Below are 25,506 nucleotides of genomic sequence, written 5' to 3' on the forward strand. Positions count from 1 at the left end.
TTCCATCCTAATCACATCCTACGCAACACTCACTACTAGCCTGAAAACCAACAAAGGAACAGTAGAATGAAATAAAGTAATATTTTACTAATGGTATGTAAAGTGTTGCAGTCAGTTCCTGCACAGCTCACCCCTAATCAATACTACCACCTTTTCCAGCTTGCCATTAGTCACATTCAACCATTCACTCAAGAAATATTCATGCCCCCACTACCTTGATGTCCTACCCACTTATTAAGCCTTAATCCCCCACCCTTTTCTATTTCCCTCCACTACCCCTGACACCTGCTTTCTGACCAAGAAGAATGCCAATATTAGACCTCCTTCACTTTGAATGAGTACAGCCCAGTGTCCTCAGTGTTTTCTCATATTCCAAATATTTTATGCCCCTCACCATATTTACAGTAATTTTTTACACATATCCTCAACCAGCCTGATGTCCTCCAGGAAATGCCCACAGAAACGGATATAGTATTCCAAGACAGGATATCCCAAGAACTCAGATTAAAACAACTCTTTCAGTCACAGGCATTGAATCCACTTAATTTCTTGCTACACAACCCTTCATGCTATTTACCTTAATCACAACTCTATCACTCTACCCTGCAAGATAAAACAGAGGAAATAATCACATAAAACTCTTTGTACCTAGATTATATGGAACCCTTGAATCTTTTCATCTCCCCCAGGGTACATGACTGTACGTTTTATTTGCAGTGAATAAAGCTATGCACCACTATTACCCAGCAAACAACAGCTTACTAGAGAATGCACAGCACCAGCAAATCTTCAAGATTCTCACGTACCAAGTCATAAAACCAGAATCTTCACTGTCAAGAGACTCTGCAGTGCATGCACATTACAAATTGCCAGCTAGAATATTCCTGCCAAAGACTCCCTAAAATATAACAGTGATTTTGTTATTGGCCTGCCTAAAATTCCATTTATTGTAATATTCATCTCCCTGGAAGAGGAGATGGTATAAGCAGCAAAATCCTGACATCTGCTCTTATCCACCATACAATTAAATAAGGCTAAGTGCAGGAATGTGTTTGTACTGGATATGGTTTACTTAGTCAAGAACAGATTCCTCGTAAAATGCTCAGTTGGGAGTGGGGTCCAACAAATTGGTCATTTTGGCTTTTTTGTTTTTTGGGATGGCTTTTCATCCACACCATCCCTCTATTATAATTTAGATGACACCAAACCCACAGTAGGTGGAAACATAAAAGTCAAACATTTCTAATCAGCTGACTGATCTGGAATGAATGGTCTTCGAGGAGATCATTCTCAAATGAGCAACTGAAGACTGTGTACTTATATATATATATATATGTATAATATACATATACATACATACACACACACACACACATATATATATATATATATATATATATTCGGTTTACTATTAAAAGGTCGAACGGCACTCCGAATGTCGTATAGTCGACAACGGAAGGCCGAAACTGCTAATCGCGAACTCGGAAAAACAATCTAGGAATGGGTTTCAACATGGGTCGAGGTAGGGGAGATGTTTGTAGTTCAGAATAATACGAACACCTACCTCAACCCATGTTAACACCGTTCCTAGACTGATTTTCTGACTTCGACATTCGACATTTACGACCTTCCGGTGTCCACTATACGACATTCAAAGGAGTGCCGTTCGACCTTTTAATAGTAAACCATATATTCACTTTACATGCTCAGCATTTTAAAACGTCAAAATTCATATGCCCGAGACCATACAATCGTCATTTTAAAACACTGAACGTGTAAAGCAAACACAAAAACAACATGTACACAGATATATACACACTCACACACACACACACACACACACACACACACACACACACACACACACACACACGTTTAATACTGAAACCTTGAAACTGCATAAGTTGACATGTCACATAGTCAACCCGAAATCCTGAATCCGGGACAGCGAAATTGTGGTCAGGACAAAACTGAACACATCGACACACGTAGTTCGATGTATTCGACAGAGCAGGAGGTGACGTCAGTCATCCGTGCTATGCAGGTTACTGTACTGTGGCCTTCCATAGTCAACGGTACATGTATTTTATTATTTGGCAGGGGGGAAAGCCCCCCCTGCACCCCCCACACCCTCTGCAAATTTTTATATATACCAACTCAGAGATCGCACTACAGTGAGGAAATGGGTTAATTCCCGGTTCCTCACTGAACTGTGATTTCCACTCAAAATTCCGAACTCAAATACTCGAACTACATTAACCATTCGATAAGGTGTAGTCCATGTACTTGGGTTTGCAAAACTGCCCATTGGAAATATGCATTTCGACAGTGTCACTCTTGATTGAAAGCAGTTCTCAATGGTGACTGTAAACCATATATATCCATATATATATATATATATATATATATATATATATATATATATATATATATATATACACACGCATATATATATATATATATATATATATATATATATATATATATATATATATATATATATATATATATATATATATATATATGTGTATACACACACACACATATATACATACACACACACACACACACACACACACACACACACACACACACACACACACACACATATATAGTAAACTCTCAGTTAACAGACACCCATGGGGATTGGTAGATGCTGGATAACTGTAGTTTCTGGTTGCCTGACCCGTTAAAAACAAGCCTGACTAAAACTGTACCTTATACTGTTTGTTTGGTTTGACTTAGTCTCAGGTTGGAGAGAGAGGAAATTTATCCCCATCTTCCTTTTTAAAACTCTAAAAATGTATGTTTCTGCAGGAGAGGGGGGTGGACGAGGGACAGAAAGTGTAACATGTGAAAATTGTACTGCATTTCTTCGATTATTTTTGCTGGTTGCTTGATTTCTGGTTAACTGAGACTTTACTGTACACACACACACACACACACACACACACACACACTAGACAAATAATGGTACCCATCTTCTGCTAAGGGACAGTGAAGTGTGCAAAAATCCAGACTGTTTACTTGACAAAGCAGGCCTCAGCTCCCCACCAAGATGAAAAAGGCCTATGTCTTCAGAGAGAGGAGTGCCCCCTTATGTGCCACTAGGCCAGCTGATATTCACAGTACAAAGACTGCACAGGAAGTTCAAGGATACTCAGTATTATGACCACTGCATCTTGTCAGGTCCCACCTTAGATGGTACCTCTGTTCTTGGGGAGGGCTATGCCAGTTGTGCCCCGGGTGACTATATCTATCCAATTATTCATGTCCCATTTGACAAAGACAGTGTACTATACTGCTGTATCTGACACAGTATTTAATTTATGAACATTTTAATACTCCAGGCATTTGTAAGTGTGCATTCCTGCCAGAGAGGGTTTCTGTGTTAGAGGGGGGATTTGACAACAATTCGCAGTTTGCAGTCATCCACAAACATGGTTAGCCATAGGTCTTTATTTTTAGTCTGGAGGTCACAGAAGTAAATTCTGTACAAAGGAGTGCCAACACTAATCGCTGCAAGATACTACTTGGTCACTCTCATTTTCTCTGACACTGCCCCTACTACCTGTGGGGTTTTTAGCCAACTTGTGATAGCATTTAGTTTATTAATTATGGTAGCATGGGTGAATGGTGTCAAATGCCTAGGCCAAATCAAAGTCATTGCAATAACTTGTTTTACCGCCTCACAGAAGTTTAATTGGGTTCAATAGATCCTCAGAAGTTTAATTGGGTTCAATAGACAGGCCCTGCCTTTTACAAAACCAAACTGCTCTGGATCTAGCCTGATGAGATTTTTATTGTTGATGTTAATCACTTCCATGCCCTTACAAATGAAACTAGTCAGGCTGATGGGACTACAGTTTCCAGGGTCAGAAGTATAGCCATCTTTATGTAGTGGCACAAGCAGTGTTGTATGCCCTGGTTCCAGGACTAAGTCTGTAGCCATACACAGGTTAAACAGCTTTTCTAGAGGTTCTACCAGGACATGTTTAATACTATTTATCAAATAGCCATGTATATTATCTGGTGTCAAGGAGGACATGTTCTTAGTCTTGAACAGCACTTTCAGTCGTTGCTCTTTAGGGAGGGGTGGAGGGCTACAGGGATCACAGGGCTTTGGATATTAGTCTCAGTGTTGTAATCTGCATCAAATACATTTGCTAGGATATTGTCAATGCCCACCAGGTGTTAGTAGGTTTTATCACTTACCATGACATCTGTAGTGTTGAGTGTTTCTAACAACTAAAAAAGTATTTGTTGTTGTCTTTGGCTTCAAATGTCAACCCTAGTTTATGGATTGCCTTATTAGAGCAAATACTCTAAAATGCTTAGTCAAATTCCTAATATTTACTAAGACTTGGAGGTCATTAGATTTCCTGTATATTCTAATGAGCTTTTTTCCCCTCTATTATTGATTTTATATATACTGGTGAACCACCAGGATGGTTTACTTTTAAATTTCCAATTATATTATGATCTGGAGAGACTGCATAGTCTCTACATACAGTTATGTGGGTATAAAACACTGGCAAATCTCTCTGCTAAGGCAATGTCTGGGATGATGTTGGTTAGAAGTGAATTTTAAAACTTCAAAGAGATTTGTGTGCTTGAAGTCTGAATTTTGATGTACGGGTTTTAGGAGGTTTAGATAGTTTCATGGAAAATGTTACTAGCTTATAGCCGGAGTTAATCAGACAGGGAGTTACTAAGGAAGCTGTGCATCATGTTGCTACATTTGTAAGCACTTGGTCAAAAATATTCTGTCCTCTAGCTGGGCTAGTAACAACCTGGTCCACTGATTTTTTTTTTAATTAGGTCTAAAAATGTCATTGGTGGCTTAGGTAGTCCAGTCAATTAATGGCAAAGTCTCCCACAATGATGGAGTTCTTATGAGGAGTTCATCCCACAGTTTTAGAAACCTGACATGGACTTCTGATGCCATGGAAGGGGGTCCTGTAACAGGCAACTCACTGATAGCTGATTTTGTTTAATGTTATTTGGAGTATGATGACTTCAATTTGTGCATTTTGGAAATCTGTCTAGCTGTGATACGTATCTGACAAATATGGATATATCACCACAGTCGACCATTTAGTCTGAAGGCATGGTAGGCACTAAACTTGGGTATGGAGGGAGTGTTTCTGGACATTTAAACCAGGTTTCAGTGATTGCACAAATATGGATGCCTTCCAAATTCTTGAATGCCTCAGCGTTGGGCATGCTGTTGTTTAGACTTCTGGCATTGAGTACAGCCACCTTAATTAGATTTTATTTTGATACTGAAATGTTCTTTAAACGAACTTAACCTAAAAAGCACTATGGGGGCAGCAAAGGGTTTAGCCAGTATACAGAAGTCTTTGAATGACAGTTGCAGACCGTCCTCTGCAAGGTAAGTAGGACTGTATTGCATCTCATTCTCTCTGATGCATTCTGGGCACCCTAGAATGACACCAATATTTTATCCAATTATTGAAGTTAATCATCTTTTCTTTGTACCTAAGCATCAATCATGGAGAAGAGAGGATTCTGCTCTGTATCAGGGCCCTTGAGACATCCGAGATCCTGGAACCTGAAAGACAACTCATTGTCAACCTGCCTGTCCAGCCTAGTAAGTGGGGAATCTGTGCATCTCCATAAATATGGCATCACCAATTACTAAAACATTTTTGTTTGAAGAGTGGTTTGGTGTACTAGAATCCATGCTCACTGTCTCACGGCGATACATTATGGGCCGTGATATTTCATTTTGATTTTTGTTGAAACTAAATCCTTTTATGATCATCTTGTGGAATACCAGTCCATGCAATAAGGTGATTTACCATGACCTCTTCACAGTGATTTCCTTCCACGTGTTCTGGGAATGTTGAAAACCTTATGTTTTATCCCCTTATTCTATTTTCCATTTCTATTAATTTTTGTCTTTTTCTCCAGATTTACTATTTTTGTCTTACTTCTTCAGTCTTTGTTTCATTTTAAGTCAGCCTTTCTTCTATTTCTCTCCCTGTGGTCTTCTGCATCTCTGTTATCACATCAGAATGCTTCACTAATACTGCCTCCATTTCTTGGATTCTTTTATTATTGACTGAAATGCATTTTATCGGACAGTCACTGATCCTAAGTATTTCCTTATGGATTTGATTAATCTTTTGTTTCCCAGAGTGACAGGCATATTTTCCTGAGTAGTATCTATTTTTCCCGTTTGTCCTCATAACTGCTGAGGTGTTTTTTTTTTTTTTTGTTTAGATGAATTCTTTTCCCATTTTCGTGTTTTTTTTTTTTTTGCTTGTTTGTTTTCCTAGTAGTCAAGTGTACTACCGACACAGTACGGTTGATTCAATTAATAGGAATTCACAGGTTTTTCAGTTTGTATCAACAACTCCCCACCTAGAGATCCATTTTGGCTGCTCCCACTTTTTGTAAACCAGCACTTTTGTGACTGCATGAGACATTTTTCTTTGCATTTTACACAAGATATTATCACAATATTATACTGCGGTAGTATGTGCTACTCTGAAATACCCAAGTTGTACTTCTTTGGCTGGAGCTTAACATAGGGAGGTCTTCACCAGGGTTGTGACATTTTGCACTGCATTTCATAGCAACAGAAAACTAATCTACATTATTAAACAAATATACACACACGGTGCTACTGCAGTGCAGCTGAAACACAACGCAGGATATAGCATTTCAAAATGTCTGTTGAGACCAAAATTTAACTGCACTGACACACACACATTGTTAGCAGAAAAGTACTGTGCATTTACATCCCCTATTTTAAGATGCCTGATTTTTTTTGGGGGGGGTGGGGTTGAGTCACTGGATCTGTCCCATATACTATTAAAAAAAAAATACTATTACCACCATAGCACTTTTGGAGTGGAGCTGCAACTGTGACATGAAGAAAGATTACAAGCAAAGACCAACATTTAACATTCCTCCTCTAAATTTAAAAAAAGGAAAACAGAGCAACATATAGTTAGCAATACAGCCCTACTGTGTGCTGACAAAAGCCGTATTCTATGAAGATTCCACACTATATGGAAGCATTAGAAACCAGGAGAGACTACACAGCAAACTCCCAGCTTACCTTAATAAGCAGCTTAGCTCTCTGCAGGAGTGTAAGCGTTGTATGCCGTGAAGATTCTGTACTATGTGGAATTTGTTTTCTCAGCTCCTCTAACTGCCATCGAAGTTGGGCCCTTCTGTGTAAGTAACAGGAAAAGAATAATCAGCATTACCCTTTGCAAAACTCAGTATAGCAAAAACAAAGGTGCAAAGACATCTGCTGAATGTATGAAAAAAAACAAAAACTGACCAATGGCTGAATGGATATACTCCACACACCTGAACTTTTATTTGCTTACAGAAAGAGAAAGCAGAGGTTATGTGCATGTCAGAGCATCCAAACATTTGAATAAGTTAAAAAATAAGGTCTGTGGAGTTCATTTAATATACCACACAGGGTGATAAAAGCAGAGCAGGTTTGATTGTTTTCTAGTTAGAAACAAATGTATTCAAATATGTTTCATAACAGTAACAAATACACCTTTATAGTGTGCATAAGAAAATGCCATCAGGACACAAATTTAGAGGGTACTATTTATTTATCAGTAACTGAACTGGTCAGAGGACCCTTTTCAGGGAGAATTCACATGCAAAAATGATAACCATATCTAAAACAAACAAATTTAGAGGGTACTATTTACTTATCAGTAACTGAACTCGTCAGAGGATAATTTTCAGCCAGAATTCACATGCATAAATGATAACCATATCTAAAACAAGCACATGTTAAAGCAGAATAAAGAAATATATAACAAAATTCAAACTGACAATCAAGTAATGCAACATAGCTTGACTACTTAAGTGCACAACCAGAGAAAAGCAATGCAACACCTGCACAGACAACATTTTATCTAAGGTGCATTTAATAACTCTATTTTCTAGAAGGGGAAATGCTGTAGTAAGATGAGAATACATGTTGCTGAGCCTCCTGCACTAATGTTCAAAGGCATATACAAACAATTCACACAACTACCAACCCTATATACTACAAAAGAGTAAAAGAGAATGAATAAGACACAGTTTACCACAACAGGCAGAAAGTAGCTAATCTGGCCGAAATCAGTGTATTTAAAACAGTTACATCTATTTTAAATTTAAACTATTACAAATCATCATACATGGGAGAAAATGCATTGGCAAAAAGGAGAGAACAGCACAGAAAAGTAACACATTTTGCCACATGGCCGCATTTACTTCAACAAGACATAATTAAAGCCGATGATGGAATACAAACTAAAAAAGAAAATCTATCCAGAAATCTTATATTTACACAAAGGGATAAAAAAGATGGTAGCAGCTTAAAGGGAAAATAGTGTGTCTCACTGCCATTCCATGTTTATTACCATTTTGTAAAATGCTGAATAAGTGGCCAATACTTTCCCCTGATTATGGAAGTATAACAAAGGAATGAAAAACTGCACATTTCTTAGAACCTGTACACGTTACAGCATGTCTGTATAATGCGTTCACATTTTTCTTTTTAATGGCATACTTGTGTTTGAAAATATATGGTCTAGTCATCCATTTTTTTATTTCTGCAAATCTTTTTGAGTTTTTAATACCATGACGGGAATGAACCCCATTCCTAGTACGATTAAAGTTTATAAAATTACTATTGTTTCAATCTTTGATGTCAGACAAAAGTGCTCTTCGCAGCACCCGCAATGTGTCCAGTAATGACTCCTTCTGCAATTCGTATGGAATTACATGTATTGGTAACATATCAAAATAGGATTGTAGATTCTTTTTATACGACCAGTTGCTCCTACTACTACTGGAACTGCCTGGGTATTTTTCTTCCACGTTGCTCTCATGTCTGCCTACAAATCTTGATATTTTATGACTTTGTGTTTCTCTGCATGCAATACACTGTAGTCACTAGGTGTGGCAATTTCAGTGAGCAATGCTACTTTTGTCTTCTTTTCATGGACCACTATATCTGTTTTTCTCGCATCTATCTTTTGAACTGCTGGTATTGGGTGATCCCATGTGATGTAGACAATCATTTTTTATGATGCTTTATGGCTCATGTTTCCAGTGTTTTTCAGCCACTTCCATACCATAATGTCTGCACAATCCCCAATAAAACAGTCTTTCCACAGTATTATGCATTTCAGTATACAGTCCTTGTGCCATTAGTATGTCACAACCAGCAACGAGGTGTGTGACTGTTTCCAATTCTGTTTTACAAGACCTACATTTGTCTGTTTCTCCCACAGGTTAAATGGACTTTGTAAAACAGCGTGTACATAGCCCACTATCTTGGGCCACCAATATCAATCTTTTATCTCCTGGTTTAAATTCGCCTCTCCTTAACCATTCCTGCGTTCGATCCAGATCAACATGAGGTTCTTCCAGAAGTTTTCTATACTTGCAACTATATTTATGCATTTTCCACATTTCTTGCCTTCTCATCTGATTCTTCACCTTACAGTCTTTCTTTTGTTTTTTGGCACATTCAGTTGCTGCCTTTTATCTACTTCTGATTTGATTTCTACTTCTGCTGGACGCCAATATGCTTCTGCTAGACTAAGCAGGGAAGTAATTTTAGATTTATTCTCCTCATGTTTAAAGACTTTCACTATGTTTGGGTCTTGTGAGGTCAGCCGATACGTGTGCAGTCCCACAACTGCAGATCTATACATTTAATCAATTTCAAGGAGGCCCATACCTCCTTCAGAACAGGGAATATATAATCTTGGCATGCAATGATTTTTATAAATCATTTGGTGAGCATGAAGCATCCATCTTGTTTTCCTGTCTAATCTATCCAACACGCTTTGGGACCAGTCAATCACTCCAAAACGGTAGTTAGGACAGAAACAGCAAATTGGTTCATAGATTGAATTTTGTTTCTATATATCAACGCTGTTTTCAGGATTAATTTAAGTCTTCTAAAATATTCCTTACCAAGTTTTATTCGCATTTGTTCATGTTTTATTGCTGATCCTTCATCAATTCCCAAATATTAATACACTCCCTCTTGCTCAAGTTCTTTTATATCACATTCTTGTCCCAAACTGATGTTTTTTTGGTGCTGCAATTTTCCTGCTTTAAAGGTTGCTTTTGCATACTTAAAGACCAAATGACATTCTTACATCATCTGAAAAAGTTTTGACAACTTGGAGTTGTACTTTCAGTTCCTCATCTGATGAGCTATGCAGTTTTAAATCATCCACAAAGAGAAGAGGAGAACTCTACACTTTGTTAATTTCTAGGAGCCAAATTATAGCCATGTTCTAAGCTGTTAAGTAGACAGCTTAATGGGTTAAGAGAAGACAGAATAGTAGAGGTGACAATCACCCTGGAATATCCCCCTTTGAATTGTTATCCCTGGAATAATAATTTGTCCTTTATCATGGATTAATTGCAAAGCAGTCTGCCACGGTTTCATGACTGCTGTAATGTAATCAATCAGTGTAGGATGTACCGTATACATTTTTAAGCACTCTTTTAGCCATGAATGTGGGATGCTATCAAATGTTTCTTGTAGTCAATCCAAGCCACACTTATTCTTCCCCTTTTTACAGTTCTCCACTAAGACTTTATTTAACAACAAATGATCCTTTGTTCCATATGACTTTCTTTTATTATCCTTTTGTTCTATTGCCATAATTGAGTTTTCTTCTAAATGACTATAAACTGTCGGCATCAATTCCCATGTATAGTTTATACATCGTTGGAAGGCAAATTATTGGTCTATAATTTTTAGGGTGGCTTGCAGGTTCACTCTTAAGTAGGAGCATTGTTTTCCTGTTGTTAGCCAGGTTGGTGTCTGTTCGGGGTACACACAAACAGTTCTTACTCATGGCTAAATCTTCATGCAAAGATGTTAACACCTTTAACCAGAAGTTAGGTACTGCATCTGGGCATGGAGTTTTCCAATTAGAGGCTTTTCTTAACTTTGTTTCAATCTCTCTGGCTGTTACTTCATCCCATTTCATATCCTGTACTTTGAACTTCTTATTCTTTCTTTTACTTCTTCTATCCATTTAGCATATTTGTTATGTTCCACAGGATCTTCATAAATACTTGTATCTACTACTTCTTTTTTGGTTGGTCTTTCAATTTCTTTTACCTTGTTTCCCAATTCTCTGTAAAACTTTTTGGGGTCATCAATAGATTGCTTATTTTGTACTTTTCCTTTATATTTATCTGCGTATCTCCCAAGTTTTTCTCCCTGTGCTGAGATTTTTAGTTTGTTATTTGTGATAGTGCATGATAGATCCTGATCTGTTCTAATACTGCGCATTGCTTTTATTACGTGTATCTTTCTAAGTATTTTTGTTGATATGTTCCCTCCTCTATACTCTTCTAACAGTGGCACTTCTAACAGTGGCACTTCTTATCTGTTCTAATACTGCGCATTGCTTTTATTACGTGTATCTTTCTAAGTATTTTTGTTGATATGTTCCCTCCTCTATACTCTTCTAACAGTGGCACTTCTAACAGTGGCACTTCTTGTCTTAACTGCTTTATAGCTTTCTCTATTCAATACTTTGGATTTGTCCCCTTCCTTTCCCTCACTACCCTGTGTCCTTGTGGCAGAACTTTATCAATTACTAATTTAGGTGCACAGTAATAAATCCTGTTTACTTCTGTTATATCACATGGATCTCTATGGACAGTCCTAATTACTATGTTCATTTGTTTTCCCAATCTTCTGCCTTTTTGGGTTTTACTGACCTTCTGCAATCTATTTCTTTCACTGGTCTTAATGCGTCCATCTCTATTAAATCAAGCAACTCTTCTCAACTGATTTTCTTCTAAACTGAGGACACATTTTTTGTTTTCCATTCTCTAGAAAGTTCTATGGCATCTAACTGTGGCACATTCTCTTCAATTTCATCCTGTGCCATCCATTGCTCTGTTATATGGGAACTCACTGGCGTATCACTCCTCAACATTGACTGTGTCAGAGTTTCCACAGTTTCCTGTTCCTTTCCTTGCCATCCAGCTTCAAGTGAACGTTTATACTGGTTTCCTGTGGAAGGCTCCAAAATATTTTCATATGGCAGCTGACCAATTGCTTCCAGTTTCCCCTTAGCTTGGATGTCTATCTTGTCTATCGCTCTATCCTGTTGTGGTGCTTTCTGAATTAGATTTTCTACACTGAATCATTCACTTCACAGGTACTCCATAACCTCAGTTTCTATTTCTTTAACTTCTCCATTACTAATCTCCTTTTCCGGCCTTCTTATTTTTTTTATATTGTAAAGTTTTTCTTTGCCTGCATTTCTCTTCAAATATCTTTGGTGCTGCTCTTCTTGTATTGATTAGATTTGTTTTAACCTTTGCATAGATTGCACCACATTAAATAACATTTTCTTTTATATGTCCATATTTTTTCTTTAAATGTCTCCTGGTCTTCCTGTTTCTCCTTACTCTGGGGACTTGTTCCATCTTGCTGTGACCTTCTACACCAAATCCTTCACTTTGCAGGTACTCCATAACTTCAACTTCTATTTTTTTTTTTAACTTCTGCTTTACTAATCTTCTTTTCTACATTTCCTCTTTGTGATATATATTTTTTGTTTGAAACTTTCTATACCTGGATGCTTTTGCCTCTATTTCTCTTCAAATATATTTGGGGCTGCCTTCTTTACATTGATTAATTTGTCTTTCGCCTTTGCATAAATATAGCACCATATCAAATCTCTCTTTCTTTCCCATATCCATATTTCTTTTTCATAATCAAAAATCTCTAGGTTTTGTTTGCTTAGATTTTCGCACATACTCAGAAGCTTCTTTTTCCAAACAAATCAAGTTTCTTGGGCTATATACTGTTTTTCACAAATCTGTTGTATTAATGAACATCAATTTTTATTTTAAGCTTTTGACAGTTTTTCTTGTAGAAGTATTTTTCTCTCTCTAAATTCTCTCAATCTTTTTGTATACCTTGTGTCTGGAAATTCTGGGCTTTTTGCATAATGGTAACAATACATAATTTCTTCCTTATCCTCAATAGTCCACTCAATTGTCTTCATTGGCCTATCAGTTTTTGTGATTTTTGAGGACTGCTACTTTTTGTACTTTTTGTGATTTTTGAGGACTGCTACTTCCTTCTACAACAGGAGGGCCATCCTCCCCCTGGGCCTGGCCCCACTGTAGGAATGTTTCCGTATTTTGAGGATTCTACACTGTCATTTTTTCCAGTCCTGGCACCAGTGCGCCTACCAGGAATGGGCCCTTTTTTATCCTGGGTCTTTTACACCCGCCCACCTTTTTTAATTTTTGTCCAACTTCTGTCCATGACATTTGTTTGTGTCTTTCGGCTTTTTCCCGGTTAGGGGTCGCCACAGCGGAACTACGGTCCGCTAATAATTGGCAGCAGATTTTTACGTACTGGCTTGCCGGGCCTAACGCACAACCTTCAACGAAGGAACGCCCATTCACGCATGTCGCCACACAGAAGACACTCTGAGACTCGAACGGGCAACGTCTGTGAGGCGACAATGCTACCGCAGCACCATGACATATGCTATATAAATGCAGTCTATATATCCATGTCACCTTGGTGAGATTTTGTGAAAACAGGGTTCACTTCATGAAGATACTCACCAAGACGTGAGGATGAATTCAATTTCGGCAATACTACTTTCCTTTACTTGCTGACTTAACTCTCCATTCGGACCCAATCATCTCTCCATTCGGACCTCCATGCAGAAGAACAACTGCATGTTAAAACAAGTGGGTATGCATACAGAAAATTCCTTCTGCAGTTAATGTATCCCTTCACAGGAATTGCCTCAATTTTCCACAGATATATAGGGACCTTCAGAGAAATGTATCTACAAATGCCACATTAATTTGTAATTACTTTTCCAGAACCAGTACTACTACTATATTCCACCTCTAACAAAGAGCTGTGTTAGGGGTAGCTTATTATTTTACTGACAAAAATATGTTTTGGAGGGCAGTGATTAAAGTTATTTACTAGTATTCTTGAAAGGATCTCCACTGACAAAATGGCAGTTACACGGTACATTTGTTATTTTTTATTACTCTTGAAAACTTGCTGATCAAATAATGACTAACTTACTTTGAGCCAAGTACTGAGACATAATTAAGGCAACAAAAATATTTTAACATGAAGGACAAAAACATTTAGATGTGAGCAAAGTATTTAAGTGAGGACTATCAGCACTATTTACTGTGAAGCAGTACACTGCAGAGTACTACAGGAGGTGAGAGGAGGACAGCAGATTAAGTATGGATTGGGTTAATAGTTAGTTATGTCACATGACTAATGAGGGTGAAGAAGCACGGGGATTAAGGAGCTCTGCCTTACAGGGCTTCAATAAGTAGGAGTGCCCGCCAAAGAGAAGGTACAATTTAAGAGAAGGCATGTTTTGTAGAATGCAGTTTATTTCTTGGTATAAAGAGGGCACAGCTTGTTAAGTATTGCCTTAGCTTACACAATATATATATTTTTAGGGACTTTGGCTAATGGAGACAATTTTCAATGCATAAAAGTTTGTAAATTTCCGAGCAGAGTGTAGCTCAGCACATTGTTTTTCTTGTACACATTTTGCTTTAAGGGTGGGGCAGTGGTGCTGATGGGGTGAGGAGTTTGTGATAAACCGACAGATGGAGTTTGGGATCGTTTGCAGAGCTGTGCTATTTTAATCAGAGGCAGAAGCAATGATGGGGAGTTAGACCTCCAATACGGGAGGGCTCTTGCAGCAGGGATTCTGTCTGCACTCAAGACTTTAGGTTACAGAGCTATTAACTATGCAAGAATTCACAAATCTCAGAAGATAATGGAAGAGCCCAAAACATGGTGCACCACAGACAGTCTCATTACTGGCCACTGCTAACTCCGAAGCCTGTCTAATAAGGTAATCAGGTCTCTTCTTGAAATACTGTGTACATTCCAGTACTGAATTGTCTCTAGACTGGTGATCAAATCATGAAATCCCCTTGGCTGAAATGGATCAGAAAATGGTCTGAGAAGGAAAAATGGATCCACTATCAACCTAGAAGTGACCACAGCTAGTTAGAAACCCAAATACAATAAGTAGCTGTTTTTGAAAGGCTGCAGATACAACACCCTGAACAAAAGCTACATCCTCTAGGATTCTGTAAGTTCAGTAAACTAATGATCAATCTAAATGCTGAAATAATCCAAAACCAACCAGATTGGGCGACTAAACGATGAGCACAAGACAAGGTTCAAGAACTATTCCAGACAAAAATTAAAACTACATGGAGGGTCACAGATGTGAAAGTATCCACCATTTGATTTTCCACCAAGGACAAACTTTTCAGAAGTGGCTATCCTGCTCTTATTTTAAACCATTCATATCAACAATCCAATTAAGTTACTTGGTGCACTGGCAGAAAAGTCTGAACATGCGGTACTGAGTAGCACCAAGTGTGATTTCAATTTAATCATTTTCCCCATCAATACAGCTAAACAGTCACTCCATTTCAGAAATATAACAAAAAAAAATCTTATAAAAAAATAAACAGTGCTTCAAGTTCCAACTGGCAGTTGATCCTTTTGAGGGGTTTTTGACCCAGTTTACCACTGTGGGTGAGGAAGACAACACAGGTGAACCAACAGGGCTAGGACAGCTAGCTTACATCTTAACAAAAAACTGATAAATCAACATTTCTGGTGGCTAAATAATGAGGAAGCACAGTCACGATCAATGCAGAAAATATTCAGCATAAAGAAACCCCGCAGGAATGCTTGGTAAAAAATTCCCTTTATGTAGTCAACAACCAAGCTCCACAAATGCAGCAGTACACAACACAGATGTGTCACTATGAGAAGGAAATAACAGACATGGTAGTTGAGATGGAAAACTATCAAAGGAACAATTTCTGCGTGAAGGAAGACACAGAAAACTGCCAAAGAAGGAACAATGTTAGATAAGCTGACTTCCAAAGACAGTAAAAGGAAAGAACTATAGATGTTTTTTGAAGCGCTGCCTAAATCTCTGAACTGATCTCAATTGACATTTTATGCATACAAGAGCTGAAGGTGGCACAAAAAGCATACTCGTGTAATAAGGAATTTTGGAGATGGCGTACATCTAGTGAGTCTTGGTAGAAAAAAAAAACAAGGCAGGAGTAGTCACTTTGATAAGGAATACATTTAGCTGGAGTCTAAAAAATAACCAGATTACTGAAAAGTAAAGGGCACCGAGGGGAAAGTCTGAAGTATAAAGTGGCAACATGATAGCTGGTTGTATATATAGGCACAATTCAGACCTGCCTACTTTTCTTATATAGTAGTGACCCCATCAGCAACAGAACAATCCTGAAGAATACCATATTAAATAAAATGTTGTATTAAATCAGATACAAAAGTAAACAGGATTCAGAGATACTTAGAGACATGCACCCAAGACATGAGGAATATATCTTCACTGCAAAAATGTAAGTTGTATTGTCCTGTGGTTGACCATATGAGACATATATCAGGCCATAACTGCATCAGAAAATCAGCTACAAAGGGTGAGAAAGAAGTACAGACTGAGAGTGTTACTGCAGTGGTTCAGCAAGAAGCACAAGTTCCAGACATGACTTCCAGTAACCTAGAGGAGAGAATAAAGCAGGTGCACACAGACCTGGTTAAAATAAATGAAACATTGAGGGAGTATATCAACACAAACAATAAAAAGCTGGAAAAATGGAAAAAGCTTTAAATAGATATTCAGAACTGCAAAGCTCAGAGGTTGAAATGAAGAAAAGGCTGGCTGAATATGAGACTAAACAAGAAGAGATGTTTCAAATCATAATAGAATTAAAGGACAGAGTATGTACGGAAAACCTGAGATTTTATGCTGTACCAGAGAAATTGGAAAGAACTGAGTGTATTAATTTTATGTAAGTACAAATAAGTAACTGGACTGGTATTCCTTTGCAGGAACTTTTATTGAAAGGACACATCATGTGTATGTTCCAAAATATGGTTACTAAAAAACAACCTAGACATAAAATGCAGTCTTACTGACAGAAGGAGCTGATTTTGACAAAACTGCTGCAGAAAGGTAAAGTGCTAAAAGTGGGAGATAGTACAGTGTTTCAGGAGAATGATTAACTCAGCGAACACTAGGCAGAAGAGGAGTAAATATATTCCATTATTTAGGTAATGTCGAAAAGCAGGCGTGAGATAAGGAAGAAAACATAAAAATGGACTAGAAGAACATGGGATATGTTGGAAATGAAAATGAAACAGAGTGAGGATTTGGGGGATGGAGATGAACAGGATTAAAGCTAGTAACTTGGAAATTAACAACTCTGGGATGATAAAGCATAATTTATACTTGTGAAACATGACAGAACAGGAAAATCTTTGGACTTTGTTAAATATGCGGGGAACTTTAATGCTTATATCCTGCTTCGTGTTATTAATGTTTTGAGAATAAAATCAGTTACCTGTAAAACAAACAAATGTGGAATTACAAAGCAATATTGGATTTTTGTGGACTTTGCTAAATTTGGACTCTAAAGCATACGCCCTACATTGTCATTAAGCTTTGGGAGAACCACTTTGCAAAGGGAAGGAGAAGGGAGATTGTTTTACAATTTTTTTATTTCTCTTAATGATAATGTTTAAATGTTGCATGATTTTCTTAGTGAGCTATGAAGTAAAGCTTTTTCAGTTCTTTTTTTAATGTAATGGGGATAGTAATACAAACAGGTGCTTTCGTTTTTTTTTCTTTTTCTCCCTTCTCCGTTTTTAACTGTTCAATTTTAAGAAATTTAGGCACTGCAATGTGAGAAAAAAGAAAAAAAAAGGAGAAGGGGGGGGGGGTCTGGTTGAGAGAGCATGGAAAGAGAAAAATCAGTGTGCGTTTTCTCAAGCTTGCATAGGCAAATGACTGGGTTAACACTGGGATTTATCCAGCAACAAGTATATTACAAAGCATGTAAATGGAAAACAATATTGAATATTACATGGCTTTTTTCTGGTAAACAATGTACCCTTATCAGTTTGTTTCTGCATTGCATGTTACCAGAAGACAATCTGATAAAGAGAAATGGCTTGGAGAAAATGTTTACTGAAAGCATTCAAGTGTTTTCTTAGCTGGGAGGGCTATAAAGACAAGACAAAAAACAGCATTTACTCAAAGCACAGGCTGTATCATACGTCTTAGCATGAATGACCTTTCTATTTGGGTGCCTCTAGCCTGTGGGTGTGGCTATCATTTTAGAATGTTTGTTCTTATTATGTACACAGTTTTGTGTGTTACTATTAAGTTATTAGGTTTTACTGGGGCATTGGGTGCGTGTGTGTATTTTTGAGAGTTTTAATAAAAAAATTCTGCAAGATGTGACGTGCGGAGTTAATTTACATACTACCCTCCAAGACACAAAAAATTCAGCTAGGCTAGACAGAATATACATTTCACAGGAAAATGTGCATTTATTTGAAGGTCTTAATATGCACCCAATAACTAGTTCAGATCATGTGCCAATAATAATTAAAAAGAAATACAGGGTAATGAAATAAAAATAAGATACTGGTGCTTTCCATCCTATCTGTTGAAAAGACAGTAATTTATAAGGAATGAGCTATTAGAGAAGATAGAAACTTGTTCTGAAACTATATCTAGGGAGTGGGATAAAATTAAAGTGGAATTTAAAAATAGGGTGGAAATAAAGGAAAGGGATATATGGTTAAGAACTAACAAGAATTACTTAGGAGGACTGACGTGTTAAAAGTACTGCAAAATAGGGGGGGTCTCACAGAACAAGCAACTACAGAATGCTAAACAGAAAATAAGGGATTACCTCGCCAATATGCATGAGTTTAAAAAGATTGCTGTTAAGCAACTGCTTTTTGATAATAAACCTAAATCCAAAAACTTTTAGCACAACGACTCACGCAACAGAAAATAGAAAGGGCCGTCACCAAGCTTAGGGAGCCTATAACAAGAAAAACTGATGTGTAACCAGTCTACAGGAAAGTCCCCAGGAATAGGTGGTATTCCTGTACAGGTTTGGAAGCTAGGAGGGGAAAAAATTGATAAAAGATCTGGAAGGTTTTGTTTAACAGTATTTTAAGAGAAGGAGAAGTACCAATATCCTGGAAGAAAGTGGCTGTAGCTGTAATTCCTATAGAGGGTAAAGATCCATCAGATCCAGCTTCATACAGGCCCATTTCAATCTTAAATCATGACTATAAAGTGTTCATGTAATGGCTAAAAGAATGGCAAAAGTGGCATCAATGTGGTTTTGTGGAGGGGGTGGCAAACGTCTGACAACATTAATAGAACAGTGATGATTCAGAGGGAAGCAGAATGTAAGAAAATACCACTGTTGTTGGTAGGTTTTGATGCAGAGAAAGCATCTGACAGAGTGAGCTGGGACTGGAGAGCAATGGAAGAATTTGGATTCCCTGAAAAAACTATAAGGTTGATTAAGAGGATATAGGAGAGATCGGAGCAAAAATTGAAGTGGGTGGGGTCCTCTCTGATAATCTCTGCTGGAGCAGAGAAACTAGGTAGCCTTGTCCTCCCTCCCCTTTGTTATTTGCATTATATTTAGAACCACTGTCAAAGAAAATAAGAGACTCAGAAATTCAAGGCTAACAGTTGGTATGGTAGTGAAGAGGAGCTGTTTCCATTTGCGGATAACATTATTTTATACCTGACAAAACCAGAAAGGGATGTTATACTGCTGTGGAACATACTGAAACAACTTCAAACATTTTCAGGATATAAAATTAATGAAGCCAAAATAAAAGCAATAGTGCCCACATACGAATTGGTTCAGCAGCATCCATACTTATGGGGACATGATAAAATGAAGTATTTAGGAGTATGGATTAAAAATGATACCAATGTGGCAGCTAAGGAAATGTGGGAAGAGACCAAGCAAAAGATACTAAAAATTGAAAAAATGGAAGCTCTGTTATATGGATATTGACAGTAAGATAACAAGCAGTTAAAATGTTTTTAGTCCCTTTAGTCTTATATACATGTCAGGGATATTTTTATCAACCAGAGGAGAAGTTGTGGATTGTAATTAATAAAAAGTTGAAGAATTTTATCTGGGAGGGGAAGACGGCAAAAGTAAAGTGGGATAAGCTAATTCCTCCATTAGAACAGGGTGGATTGGGATTACCTAATTTGAAGGGGTATTTCAAAGTAACACAGTTAAGGCTCCTATACATAGCACAAGAAGAAAACTATAACTCAAAATGAAGAGAGGTGAAGAAGAACGGGGAAGTTCAAGTAACAGGGAGAAACTGCGATTTTGGATGCAAGCCTTTAAGGAGAACAATAGCTGTACAAAATATTATATTCATAAGGTAGCAGAAGGTATTCTAAGAACTAAGCCAATACAGGAATGGAGAAAGGAGATTCTGCTGATAGGGGTGACTGCAGTTAGGGATATTGTGTTGGGATGGTTTATTTTCATTTATACAAATGTAAGATTGTCTATGTCATACGTGATAATTTAATAAAGATGTTTCTTATTTAACAAAAAAAATAACAAAGTCTTTACCACCTAAATTAATTCTGCCCACATAGGGCTCATTCTAGGGACATCTGGTACGGATCATTTGAGGACGTTAAGGAATTATTTGACAGGGCTTAAAAATCACAGCGGACCCAGCTGCAGTGGCAGTGGTGGATTTTGATAAAACCACTTGTAGAAACTTTTATAGAGGATGCATTTTTCTGAAAGCTCCACCGGAACTATAAAAACTCTATATAACATGCCTGGAGCAAGCAAATAGTCTCCCTCAAAATTTAGGTTATATAAAGGAACTAGACAAAGATGTTCCCTGTCCCCAGCACTACTTCTCTTAGCAGCTGAACCCTGAACAGGAAATTAAAATATTTAAAAAAACCTAGCGGAATTGTCCCGTTATGATATAGAGACTATGGCTCTGCCTTTTTTTTTTTTTTTTTTTTGGGGGGGGGGGGGGCAGCTGCTGTATGTATACTCCAAATCAGTGGCTCAGAAGTGGGTACAGGAGAATGCTGAATGACTTATGGAAGGCTTCTGAGAGGTTGTAGTAAACCACCCAATGGCTCAAGGAAGGCAGGTGGTGTCTCAAACTCTTCTTGTCAAAGGTAGACAAATGCTAGCTTTGAATGAATGAGGATGCTTTCAAGAGGAGGAAGAAAAACTATAAGGACTTTCTGAATCCACTGAACATGTGCTTATCTAAGGAGGCAATGTCAGAAGTGAATGCTGGAAAGGTGTCTACTGCTGTAGGTCACTGCAGCAACTCAACAGTTCTGCCACAGGAAGGATGGGGAGTTGATGACACCTGTATAGAAATGCTAAAGTTAATGAATGATACTAGAGTGTTGTGCTTAACACGTCTTTTCAACATTACATGGAAGGCTGGACCAGTACCTCTGGATTTCCACAGTGGGGTGTTGATATAATTTCAAACAGGAAAATAAGTTCCATTTACAAAGGGATCATGCACCTCAGCCTCCCTAAGATGGCACATACCATGGCACTAGAAAGGAGACTTCATCCAAGGAATAGGCCTCTGCTTCAGAAGGTGCAGTGTGGATTCTGTCCTAGCACTGGAAGACTGGATCAACACTTCTGTCCTTACACAGAAATTAAAGTACTCATGGGAGTGTGTCCTTGGAGGACCTAGAGAAAGCATAAGACTGTTTGCTATGAAATGTTTTGTATGGAATACTACAACAGTCTCAATTTGTACAGAAGCTTTTCTGTGCATTCCAGTCTCGTCATCAAGTCAAATAAAAGTGGCTGCAAGACTCTCTGCCAAAGTTGTGTGTGTGTAAAAATAGCGAGATTTGGAAAGAGGTCGCTTTAACTATAATGCCTTGCCTGTTAGCCTCCCTTTTAGATATGTTTTGCTGCTTGAGAAGTTTACATCATGGGAAAAAATTGCATCTTTTGAGTTTATTTTTCAAGGCGAGAATATCCATAAAATATTTTACAGTCTGCACTTTCCCCTGTCAGAAAGGCAAGTGTTAAAGTGTAACTTTTCCCCCATCTTACAATCTACCAATCAGGTCAGGCAAATTTACTTTTGTCTTTTCAACCCTTCTAGGCCTTAGCATTCCTTTTTATCACTTATTTGACATTTTTTGCTCTGATGTTTCCTTTGGGGGATACTGCTGAAGTTTAAAAATGTTTTAAGTCTAGAACTTTAACATGGATGTCAAAGGTTTTTTTTAAAGTGTACCAAGTCCAGGTAGAAGGTTCCTTCTCAAGACAGACATACCTTATGCATCATTTGTGTTCAGGAAGAATATAAATGTGTGAAATGTCATTTATTCACAATTTGAGATAGAATAAGTAACTTCTGAATGATTTAAAAAGGTTGTTCTGTGTTCACTGTTGAAAAGACCTTAGAAATAACTCCTCAGCCCAGGGAGTGAGACAGATCCTGGCAATCCTTCCGAAATTATATAAAAAATATAGGGAGTGTAACAGGGACAGAGAAAAGAAAAAGAAGCTTAGGTGTGATTCCAAAGCATCATCCCCTTTTCCAGTCAATAAACCAACCTAGATAGAGGGGGAAATCTGCATTTACCACGGTCTTTTCTTAGACAGTGTCTGTTGTTCAGTCCCACTCCTCCTTAGGCTGGTGAGGCAAAAAAGCATATCTTCAGTCTCTAATTTGAAGGTTAGAAGAATTCTGATTTCTTGGCCATCATCATCTACTAGCCCCATGGTGTTCATCACCATAAGCAAAGACTAGGAGACAATGAAAGCTTTTTAAAGTGCAACAAGACAGGTTTCTTGCCTGTTCTTACTGTTCCAACCCTGCTCGTAGTCTGCTTTCTCAATTCAGGTTCTCTCATCAGACCCCATTTTGGCACCTTGTGATGAATGAAGCTAGTCATGAACTTGCAGGTACCGGTTTTAACTCTGTTTCAAGGCTACAATCTTTGGAACTGATGACTAACTTCAATGATGGGTCAGTGCCAACTGTGCCAGCATGAATGCAGTTGGCAATGGGAGTTCCTATGGCCATAGGGGTTGAGGATGGTTATGTGTGGTCAGTCTCTGGTCTAGCATTCAAGGCCATTGCTGATCTTGGTTGGGTTAAACTCCAAACCCTTGGCCTTGGAGGTCTCCACATCAGCCACAGGCTGGACATCAGCCACTTGATGTAAGCTTGATTGCTCAGGGTCAGGTCATCTGGATTCAGTCATGATCTCTTCAGCATCTGCAACACTGTTGGTATGACTGGCTTTGGGCAATCAGTATCAGTTCTCTAGACCCCCAGTGTAGCACTGACAATCTATTTCAACAACAATGATACAGACAGTTCTCTACATTTGGCACCCTTTGATTTTTGCACCTGTCTCGCTACTAGTCTTGACCAAAATGTTTTTCTGTTTTTCTCAACAGCAATACAAAGGGACACAAGGATTAGCCAGCTATATCAGGATCAAATCACTCTTCTTCTATATCCTGAGGTTCCCCATTCAGAGATCAAGAAAGAAACATATGCACAAGTGGAAGGAAACAAAGTCTGCAACAGAGTTCACCACCTCAAATACAGATGGTACAGATTCCCCACCATTCCTCTAGATAACCTCAAATTCAAAGAGGCCCATGAAATGACAAGTCAGAGGATAGGATGACCCAATGATGATTTGTCCTCTCCACAGCAGGAAGCCTCTGTTACCTTCCTCCTGGGTTGTTCTGCCTGTAGTAAAAAAAAAAAAAAAAAAGGGGGGGGGCGTGTATTGTACTAGGGACTGCATGATAACCCAGTGCTGTGATAGCTGTTCTGAGGAAGCAAACAAGAGCTTCTGGACATACAAAAACTGGACCTTCTGTATCAAGACATCCAGGTCACACTCTTTTGTTGCCGAGGAAGCTATGTACTCCTGTTCTACATAGTCCTTACGCCCATCTCCTTAATAATATATGGCACTGGACAGATTTGGAAAGGATGTTTACACTTCATCCAAATCAACATTAAGTGATGTAAACGATCCTATCCAGATGGTACACTTCCAGTAGGTCCCAGATGATTACGTGATGAATTACCTGACAGAGATCTCAAGACTAAGCCAGACTTGCACAATGTGACTAGGCTCTCTTCAACCTCACCATGCATCTTGCATACAGTTTAGTGAGTGGTGCACTTGGACAGCAGCTGCTGGCATACTATTTCTGCTCCATGCTTGGCTGTACCTCAAAGATATTTCCTGGAGCATTCTCAGGCATCCTTTTTAATGTTCTCTTTGATGAATCTGCCCTGTCTAGACCAAAATTTAAGGAGGAGCTAGAAAACATGGAGAGAAAAAAAAAAAAAAAGAGGTCAGACCCTCTCAGTTGTTGCCATTAAATTCCAGACTAATCCACATCCCCAAAAAGACAAAGGAATCCATGCCTGTAATTATACCTGTATGACAAACAGCAGCAAAAAAAATTAGTGATCTGGAAGAAAACACTGAGGCTATGTAAACTTAGAGAATGGATATTAGCCCAAAGGTAAGAACAAGCAGCACCAAGGATTCTGCAGTTCTCCTTCAGTGGAAGAGTAGTCTAATCACTTATGAATGTAGCAGGCTATCATGCATGACAAGTAGATCTGGACACTAAAATCTAATATTCCTTTGCACACCCATCTTCTGTTCCCTCATTACCAGATGTCCCGACTCCCAACATGTCAAAAGGGTATGGCAGGAAAGAGCTCTTAAACCACATCAGCAAAAGAGCAACCCAAGGCAACGAGATCCTATCTGGCCTGGGGGTATTACTTCATTTTCTTTTTCATAACATAAAAAGAGGCAAAACGATTTCCTGTCTATTTTGACCTTAATAGCCTAAACAAGCTTATTCTTAAACAGTCTTTTTGAATGGTCTTGGTGTAGTCCATCCTTCCTTCTCTGCAAGAAAACTGGATATTCTCTTTGGACCTCTAGAACATCTGTCAACAAATCAAGGTAGCCAAAAAGGCCAAGAGGATTCTAAACTTTCAGGGAGGAGCCTGTCAATAACATTTCTAGACTCTTCCATTTGACATGCTTACCAAAAGCATGACATTACTGCATTGAACCAGAGGCTAAATGGGTACAGGTAATTCCACATCTTGACAATTGGCTCTTAAACGCAACAACTTTAGACAGTTTGGCAGATTACATGTCTTATCAAATCAAGTTTTACAAAGTTCACAAGCTTTTTCTACAGTGGCAGCTCCACAGTTTGATGCTCATTCTGAGCAATCTATTTCAAATGTGCATCCTTGTAGTGGCAGGCACCTGGAACATTCTGCCGTAGGTGGGGTTGAGCTTGGTCAAGGGCACAGTCCAAACTGTGTGGTCACAGACAGCAGTCAATCAGCATTCTTGTGATGACAATAGTCTTCTTCACTCTGCAGGTTTCTCAGGACTCCCTACCACAGGGTGCAATTGCCATCTACACTAACAGCATGGCAAGTGCTTTGATATACAAACAGTGGGGAAACAACATCCTGTCTAGCTCATTTAATGGTCATCAGTGCACTCT

The 25,506-nt window shown here is 38.3% G+C and overlaps 1 protein-coding gene across 2 annotated transcripts in view; it reads right to left on the minus strand.

The window, feature by feature from the left end:
* Window positions 1–25,506, minus strand: part of MXD3 (MAX dimerization protein 3) — a 167,230-nt gene that overhangs the window by 120,046 nt on the left and 21,678 nt on the right. For both annotated transcript variants that reach the window (XM_044069309.1, XM_044069308.1), the window contains exon 4: window positions 7,094–7,208. In XM_044069309.1, the coding sequence (XP_043925244.1) occupies window positions 7,094–7,208 (115 nt within the window). The remainder of the gene's footprint in view (window positions 1–7,093; window positions 7,209–25,506) is intronic.

Source organism: Protopterus annectens, chromosome 4.part0, assembly GCF_019279795.1.
Source record: "Protopterus annectens isolate FY-2018-M chromosome 4.part0, PAN1.0, whole genome shotgun sequence".
Lineage (NCBI taxonomy): Eukaryota > Metazoa > Chordata > Ceratodontiformes > Protopteridae > Protopterus > Protopterus annectens.